General features: G+C 56.7%; 2 protein-coding genes across 2 annotated transcripts in view; one reads left to right on the top strand and one right to left on the bottom strand.

The window, feature by feature from the left end:
- Nucleotides 1-13: 13 nt before the first annotated feature.
- CIAO1 (cytosolic iron-sulfur assembly component 1) lies at nt 14-6368 on the top strand. Its single transcript, XM_006035546.3, has 7 exons — nt 14-183; nt 2353-2501; nt 3044-3155; nt 3251-3339; nt 3533-3722; nt 4011-4098; nt 4404-6368. The coding sequence occupies exons 1-7, from the start codon at nt 18-20 to the stop codon at nt 4642-4644; spliced, it is 1035 nt and encodes a 344-aa protein (XP_006035608.2). The 5' UTR covers nt 14-17; the 3' UTR covers nt 4645-6368.
- A 754-nt stretch (nt 6369-7122) lies between these two features.
- The window catches only part of SNRNP200 (small nuclear ribonucleoprotein U5 subunit 200), a 44494-nt gene continuing 43178 nt past the window's right edge, over nt 7123-8438 (bottom strand). The window contains 2 exon segments of the mRNA XM_006035537.3: nt 7123-7565; nt 8264-8356. Coding sequence (XP_006035599.1) covers nt 7422-7565; nt 8264-8356 — 237 coding nt within the window. The 3' untranslated portion in view covers nt 7123-7421.

Below are 8438 nucleotides of genomic sequence, written 5' to 3'. Positions count from 1 at the left end.
CCGTGCTGGCGCGGCGCATGCGTGCGGGGTCGGCCAGCGGGAGCGGAATGGCGACGCTGACGCTGAGCTGCCGCCTGGCCGCGCACCCGGACTCGCGCTGCTGGTTCGTGGCCTGGAGCCCGGGTGGGGCCCTGCTCGCCTCGTGCGGCGGCGACCGCAGCGTGCGCGTCTGGGGCCGCCAGGGTGAGCGGGGCGGGGCAGGGCGCGGTACCGTATTATGCGGCATAGCGCACGCGGTGTGACGTATTTACCCACCTACACGTCTCCTCTAATTAGCTCAGTGTGTGGTGTCATTACTATATTTGCCTGCCTGCGCACCTCCCACAGGACAGTGCGCACGCACGTGTGTGGGGGAGGGGATGTACACCATGGTATCATTACAGTATTTTCCTATCTGTACCCCCAATAAGATAATGGTGGGGGTGGCAACACATGGTGTTGCTACTGTATTGTCTCATCTCTGTACCCCACAAAATAAGATAAGGTGCCTTGTGCCAGGGGGAGTGGGGACAGCGTTGCATGGGGGGTGATTTTTATGGTGCTGCCGTAAGGTCTCAGCTCTGCGCCCCCCAGAAGAACACAACGTGCTGCTTGTGCACATAGCATGCCACATAGCATGGCGCTGCTACCGTAATGCCTCACTTATACGCTGCCTGGAATATGATGATGCATGTAGGGAAGTGGGGGCAGCCTTGTATAGGGACACTTGTCATGGTGCCACTACCATAATGTCTTACCTGCCTCCATTGGACAGGCCCCATTATGGTAGTGGCACCAAGACAAGTATCACCTCCTCACTTGCACCGCCCTTGGGCTGAGATGACATCTTGTGTGGGGGGGAAGGAGAAGTAGCATGGTGGTGTTACTGTAGTGTCCAGGGATCCTGGTTTTCCATGATAACCCCCCCCCCCCAAATTCTCTGATAAAAATTAAATGCCCCCCCACAGGCCTGTTGGTGTTCCTCACTCCCCCAGAGCCTTCACCCCTACATGTGCCCTGTCCCCCCACCCACAGCCCCTCTACCCTCCGTGGAAGGCAGCAGCTGCTGCAGCAGGAGCATGAGCTGGCTCCCCCCTGCTGTCTACCTGCTGCAGGCTTGGGCAGGGCCAGCTCTGGCAGCAGCGTGCACTCCTGGGGGGAAAAGGGGGACCCACGCCCCAACCCCAGATCTGTGTGGAGGCAGGATGGACATACTCTGTGGGCTCGTGCTGCCCTCCCCCTGGCCCTCTGGCGTGTGTCATGTGCAACCTGGCACGGCAGCACATGTGGGGGGGATGCACACGAAAGCTGCTTGCCGCTGCAAGCTCCGTGTTGCCCTGACCACACTTCCCCTGCAGGCAGGGGCAGCACGAGGGGCACAACCCTGCACTGCCCCCGTGAACACAGAGGAAGTGTGGCCAGGGCAGCGCAGAGCTCACAGTAGCAAGCAGCTTTCCTGTGTGGCCCCGCTGTGTCCTGCCGTGCCAGTTGCACATGCTGCACTCTGGAGGGCCTAGGCAAGGGCAGCAGGGTGGGGAGCTCAGCATTTGCGACCCAGGGTTTGCAGCCGGCCAGGGGGGAGGGGTTGCAGCCTCCCTGCTCCCAGCTGGAGTGCTCAGTTGGCTGCAAGCCCCCCATTCTGGCCAAGGAGTGCCCAAGCTGGCTGGGGGCTGAGGAAGCCAGGGGGGCAGGGCCAGGCACTCCCCCCCCAGGCTGCAAGCCTCTCCACTCCCTCAGCCCCCAGCCAGCTTCCATCCCAGCCCTGCCCCACAACCCCCAAGCCCCACTTACCTCTAGCAAGAAGAGTGAGCCTGAAGCAGCCTATGGTAAATGCAATTGTCGGGCCCTGACATTTTCCCTCTCCCTTCCCCTCTGGACAGGGGTGTTGGTTTCCCTGCCCGTTTTGCAAACAGCTCTTGTAGGCTGGAACTCAGCCAGCCTGCAGAGCTCTTTGCAAAAGGGGGAAATCCATGGGTTTCCCTTCTAAAAGGGAAAATCCATTTTTTCTCTGATAAAAAGAAAGCTGTAGACATCTGGATGGGGTCATATGACCCCAGAACTCTTTCCTGCTTAAGCAGGGGGTTGGACTCAATGATCTTTTGAGATCCTTTCTGACCCTAGCATCTATGAATCTATGAAAAAATGGGAAATCCGTGGTTTTCTCTATTTTTCTGTGGGAAACAGAAAACCCGGATCCCTGGTAATGTCTCACCTATACACCCCCGAGAACAGGATAACGCACCTTGTGTGTAGGGGAGTGGGGACAGCACTGCAGGGGACACTTGGCATAGCACCGCTGCCATATTGTCTTATTTACAACACACTTTTTGGGGAGTGGGGCATGGCCCCAGTGTGACGTGTGGTTCCCTGCAGGCGAGAGCTGGGTCTGCCAGGCAGTGCTAGACGAAGGGCACCAGCGCACAGTGCGGAAGGTGGCCTGGTCGCTGTGTGGCAACTACCTGGCTTCAGCCAGCTTTGATGCCACCACCTGCATCTGGAAAAAGACATCTGATGGCTTTGAGGTGAGGTGCGGCAGAGAACCGGCCCTTCTTCCCTCCCTCCTCCCCTTCTCCAGGCTGGGACAGCTTGCCCCAGGGCAGCCAGGCACCCCAGCTGTGCACCGCACCTTGCTCCCAGGGGTGATCAGGGCTGCCTGAGAACTTCCCCTGCTTGGCCCCACCTCCCTCAGGCTCATCTTGTCCCTGCCATCAGCTTGGGTCTGGTTGCTATGTCCCACATGTTCAGGGCCAGCAGGTGCATGCAAGGAGGAGTATGAACCCTGGGTACTAAGTGGGGGCACCAGAAAGGGGCAAAGGGTCAAGCCTCAGGCAGTGTAGGGCAGGAAGAAGTGGTTGGGGGGAGCCGAGACTACTGCTCCTACCTTTGGTGGATCGAGTCCAGGCTCCATGGCTAGGTCTGAGAAAGAGGAAGACAGAAGAAGAAAACAGCTGCCTTGAGAGTGCCTGGCCTTGCCATTGGCTCCAACTCTGGCCACCTGTAACCAAGCTTTTTTGCAACCTACTCCCTGCTGGGGGCTGGTATTAACTGCTTCTCCCCCTAACAGTGCGTGACCACGCTGGAAGGCCACGAGAATGAGGTGAAGTCGGTGGCCTGGTCCCCATCCGGCAGCCTGCTGGCCACCTGCAGCCGTGACAAGAGTGTGTGGATCTGGGAAGGTGAGAGAGGCTGGGGCGTGGTGGTGGTGGCAGGAGGAGGGAAGGGGCCTCTAGCTACGTCCTAGTCCCCCAGCTAACCCTGTCCTCTCTGGCAGTGGATGAAGAAGATGAGTATGAGTGTGTGAGCGTTCTCAACTCTCACACACAGGACGTCAAGCACGTGGTCTGGCATCCTACCCAGGAGGTGAGATCCTGGTTGGCTACCCCAGGGGGCTCCAGCCTCTGTCTTCTGGGCAGTGGGGCAGGATGGGAAAGGCTAGGGGGAAGGAGTCCAAAATGGCTAGATTGCACCCTGTCCCCTAGATATCCCTCCCCCTTCCCCTGCCACTAGGTAGAAAAAACCCACCTGAGACCCCAGCCTCACCCTCTCCTGCCAGCTCCTGGCCTCGGCCAGCTATGATGACACTGTGAAGTTGTACCGTGAGGAGGAGGATGACTGGGTGTGCTGCACCACACTGGAAGGCCATGAGTCTACTGTGTGGGGCCTGGCCTTTGATGGAGCTGGCCGGCGACTTGCCTCCTGCAGTGATGACCGCACTGTGCGCATCTGGAGCAGCAATGAGCCAGGTACAGGCTGGTGAGGAGGGTGACAACGACTCAGGAGTCTGGCTGGCTCACCTCCACTCTAAGGGCTGGTGAGGGTGTGACAAGGCCAGCACCAGCTCTGCTCCGTTGGGCTGGCTAGATGGCACCAACAGGGCTATACCCGTCTCCCAGCTGTGCCGTGCTGTGGGCAGGGGGATGCTGGGAGCTGCTAGTTTCCAGATCAGCCTGGTGCACTGAAGCCCTGGGTGGCCTCCAGCGCGGCTGCGAGGTCTGGGGCAGCAGCTCCCTGTCGTTTCTCCTGCCTCGTAGGGGTGGCCTGTAGCAGCACAGAGCCCAGCTGGAAGTGCATCTGCACCCTCTCTGGCTACCACACCCGCACCATCTATGATGTGGCCTGGTGAGTTGGTCCTGGAATAGGGGGAAAACTCAGGTTGGGGCCACAAGTGGTTCTAGGCTCTCCCCTTTAGCATGGGAGCTGGGGGGCACTGAGCCATGGCCAGCTGTTCCCATTGAGCCCTGAATGCTGTTAGAACCAGAAGCCAACTTCCCTGTATCCCCCTCACCTGTCCGGAGGAAGGCTTTCCTTTGGCTAACTTCTGGCAGGGGGTGGAAAGCAGAGTAGATTGGGAAGGGAGTGACACTTGAGGGGGGCAAGTGGGAGTTATCTGGCAATCCCCATGGCACCAGCCCCTCCTCCCACAGGTGCCACCTGACTGCCCCGGGGCCCACAGCCGGGGGAGAGGATGCCATCCGAATCTTTGAGGAGCAGCTGCTGGCGGAGCCACAGCAGCCCACCTTTGCCCTGATGGCCCACGTGCCCCGAGCCCATGCCCAAGATGTCAACTGTGTGGCCTGGAACCCTGCTGAGCCAGGGCTGCTGGCCAGCTGCAGCGACGATGGGGAGGTGGCCTTCTGGAAGTACCAGCGCCCTGAGTGCTGCTGAGGCCTCTCAGCCTGCTGCTCTGAGCTTGCACAGCCTGACACTGGCTCTGTCTCCCCCACCCTGGGGCAACAGGAAGTCTGGCAGATGCAGTCACAGGAGTGTGGTGCTGTTGCCCCCAGAGGACAGTGGCACAGCAAGGGATCGGGTTCTCTGCTCCTTGAAAGGGCCTCAAGTTACCCCAGTTGTGGGCAGCAGCAAGGCAAGGGTAGCACGGTTTCCTCTGCTGCAGCTGTTGCCCTCATCGAATGGAGCCAGGCCCCAATAAAAATCCTCCCACATCTGGTCTGGCCTCTGCTTTATGCCCTGCCCTGGTCCAGGGGGTACAAGATGCTGTGGTGTGCACTTGGAACGTCCATAGACAGAAGCCCCCCAGAATCACAGCCCAGCCAGCAGCATACAGGTAGGGGAAGAGGCTGCTGGGAACTGGTGGCACCAAGCCAGGTCTGGATTTGGGTTTAATGTAGCTGCTTCAGACATGCAACCAACAGCCAGGCTGGAAGACCATGGTCCCAAGCCCCAGCAGATGTCTGGCACTGGAGCCCTCAGTGACATCAAACTCAGGGCAGCTGCTGATTGGGGCCCTAGTTTCCCTCTCCTTTTAAGCCAGGCTTCCCTCCCATTAGTAGCCTTGCTAATGTGCTGCCCCTGCCTTAGTCCAGGAAGCCTCAGCCTTAGCACCCTCCCCTTGCTAGCAGTTGGGATCAGTGGGGCTCAGCCTTCGTGGGTGGGCAGGGAGGGATCACCCAACTGTGCTTTCATGTGCTGAGCCAGGGTCTAAACCAGGCAGCTGGACTGGGCTCAACCTGACTGCCACAGGTGTGTGGGCAAGGCGGTCCAGTCCTCTCCTATTCAAGCAGGGTGGCTTTTATGGGTCTGGCTTTTGCTTTCCTGGCAGAGGGAGACGTGTGAAAACACAGATGTGAACAACCAGCCATCACCTTCACCCAGCCCTAGCTGCTTTTACCCCCAGTACTTCATAGACCTGCAGTTACTTGACCGCTGCTGCCTTTCCACACTAGGGGTAATTCTGTCATGAGTCAGAACCATTAGGATTCCTTCCATCTCTACAGCCCTTGCTCCCATCTTGCTTTTTCATCCTCATTCCCTACAACTCTAGCACAAGAGGCCAGGGTTTTAGAGTCATTGTTGGCTGGACTGATTGCACAGTTAGCATAGCTTTTAGCCATCAATAACCAGCTGTTCCTTCCTAGGTCAGGAAGAAGCAGAGGCAGCTGAGGCTTAAACAAAACTAGGGTGTGAAATCAGAAAAGGCACAAGCCCAGGGGTAGGTTAGAGGAGGAAAAGTTGCAAAAGAAAGGTTAGCTTGACTAGCAGAACATCAAGACTGTTAAAAGAGGAGAGAGTAGCAGGAATCCAGGAGATTGTGAGAGCTGTGAGCTCAATGTCCGTGGTCAGTCCTTGGTTTTAGTGCCCTGCTTGTGAACATGTGTTCTCAGGCTTTGTAAGCACAGAAATCTGATTCCTGCTAATCTCTCTTCACTCCGCTAGTGTGAATGATTCTCTCCCCTCTTCAGCAGCCTTGACAGTCCACTCGTTGAGTTCTCCTTTCTCTTGCAATTTTCCTGGCTTTGTCTACACCTGGAAATGTCTGCTCCCATTTCACAGCCCTGAAGACTGTTTCTAACTCTAGTTATGCCTCCCTCCTCAGACCTGAAGGGTGCCCGGGACTGGAAAACCCAACTGATGCTATCCCAACTGTGCACTCCGTCCAACAGAAGATAGAATGCAGGGTAAATCTGCACCTTAAAAGAATAAGCAAAGAAGACTAGATTGCAAGCTTTCATGAGCAGAAGCTCACTTGATCAGATACTGTGAAAGGCACATATAATGGTCTAAAGTCAAGCAGAAGGCATGGTGTATAATTTGTGATAAATATGGATGGGTATCTATATAGAAATAGGGATAAACAACAAGACAGATATAGAGATATATTAAATATATACACAGATTAGAGAGACAAATACATAAATGTAGCTATGTAGATGGAGATATAGATTTAGAGACATGTTTATGTTCCTGTCTTTTCTCATCTATCCATATTATCTATCAAGCTATATCGTGCCTTCTAGTTGACTTCATACCACCACTGCATGCTACACTCCAACAGAAGGTCACACACCAAAAGCTCTGTGCCTCACCTATTTCCTGGGCCATCACGGCAACACGTTCATTCCCCTCATTCATCTTTTTGACCCTGGTTTCACTCCCCCTCAAGCCAAGCTGGATGCAGAGTGCAGAGGTTTGCTCTTGGCTCCAGCTAGGAGGGCAGGTGAAGCAACAGGACAGGAGAAGATGCTCGAGAGAATCAGCCCACAGGTGCCTGCCATGGAAGAGCTAGGTGGACCAAGCCTGGGAGTGCCACTGAGGTAGGACAGAGACTCCATCCAGGCTATGCCATAATCCCTGATCCCACCCCAGCCCAACCCTGCTCACCCCTCAGCCTGCCAGAGCCCCAAAGTAGTTCAACAGCTTTATTGAGGCTAGGGCAAGTCCTATTTGCCTCTCAGGTAAAAGAAACCACACACTGTACAAAAGCATCATCTAAAACTGAGGAGAGGGAATGCAGGCAGGAGCTGCGTAAGGAAGGCTACAGGCCCACTTACCTGTGGCTGGGCCTAGCTGCCAACACAGAGGTTCACAGTTCTAGAGCAGGTGCACACAGCACAGGACACCCTGTGTGCACCTCATTCCCTTTGGCCCACTGTAGCCTTTAGCCAGGTCCTGTGGCTGGCTATGTCCATGGCAAGAGTACAGGGCTAGTCAGAGTCACTGTCACTCTCAGCTTCCTTTACGTCCACGCAGAACTTGTATTCCTGGTCGCAGCCCATGTAGGCATCACTCATGAAGTACAGTGTATAATTGTGGGTGCCTGTGGCTGGGGCCACGAAATCCAGCTTCACCTGCATGGGAAGACAGCAGCTGAGCGGGTGGGGGTGCTGCGGTGCACTAGACATGGAGCCAGGCTGATGTGCTTCCCCCCCCCCCCCCCCCCCCCCCAGGTACAGATGTGGCTGTCTCAGGCTACAGTGGATCCTGCTTCCAGCTCCACAGGCCCCAAGGGTGTCATCACTCCCCACCCCCTTTCCCAGTCAGCAGCTGGACTCTGCCAGGTACCCCAAGCCCCAGGGTTCTGGCCTGGGGTGTAGACCCAGGTCCTCCACCAAACTAAGGTCAACCACAGTTGCATCTAGGCTTCAGCTCCACAGCTTAGGGGTATCAGCAGCATTCCCTCTAAGCTGCGCACAATAAAAGATCATGCTGTGCAATAACTTTTTAACACTGCACACACAATGGTGTACCATCCGGGGGGGCACTGTGGTAGGGGGCTGGGGGGATGCCCCGTGCTGTAGCAAGGGGGCACCAACACCCTCCCTGCCACCAGCTTCCCATCCAGCTTCTGGCCACCTACCCCAACCCAGCCACAGGCTGCTGCAGGAGGGGGGAGGGGCAGGCACACAGATACCCGTGCACTCCCAGCCAGGATTGCTCACAGATTGCTAAACCTTAGAGGGAACATTGGGTATCAGCCCCATGATCTCTACCTTCCAGCCTGGGTAAGGTAATCACAGACCTGACCAGCCCCCAGCGCCCACCTCACCTTGGCCTTCTGCTGCAGGGTCAGCCGTTTGATAGAGATGAGGCTGTTGGACTTGGAGTCACCGATCACCACCCACCAGCCCTCCTCACGCTTCTGCAGGTACAATGGGAGCAAAGGGGACAGCTTGGGCACAGCCCTTGCCATGGCAGAGAGGTGCTGCCCAACCTCCCCCCCC

This window comes from Alligator sinensis, unplaced genomic scaffold, assembly GCF_000455745.1.
Source record: "Alligator sinensis unplaced genomic scaffold, ASM45574v1 scaffold1462_1, whole genome shotgun sequence".
Taxonomy (NCBI): Eukaryota; Metazoa; Chordata; order Crocodylia; family Alligatoridae; genus Alligator; species Alligator sinensis.
The sequence above is the reverse complement of the archived record's forward strand: the minus strand, read 5'-3'. Positions and strand labels throughout refer to the sequence as shown.

Excerpts from the sequence above, each read along its gene's own strand:
- CIAO1 (XM_006035546.3), top strand. The coding sequence starts at position 18 with ATGCGTGCGGGGTCGGCCAGCGGGAGCGGAATGGCGACGCTGACGCTG. Across the intron at positions 3,723-4,010 it reads CTGGAGCAGCAATGAGCCAG|GGGTGGCCTGTAGCAGCACA; the intron begins GTACAGGCTGGT and ends CCTGCCTCGTAG. Across the intron at positions 4,099-4,403 it reads ACCATCTATGATGTGGCCTG|GTGCCACCTGACTGCCCCGG; the intron begins GTGAGTTGGTCC and ends CTCCTCCCACAG.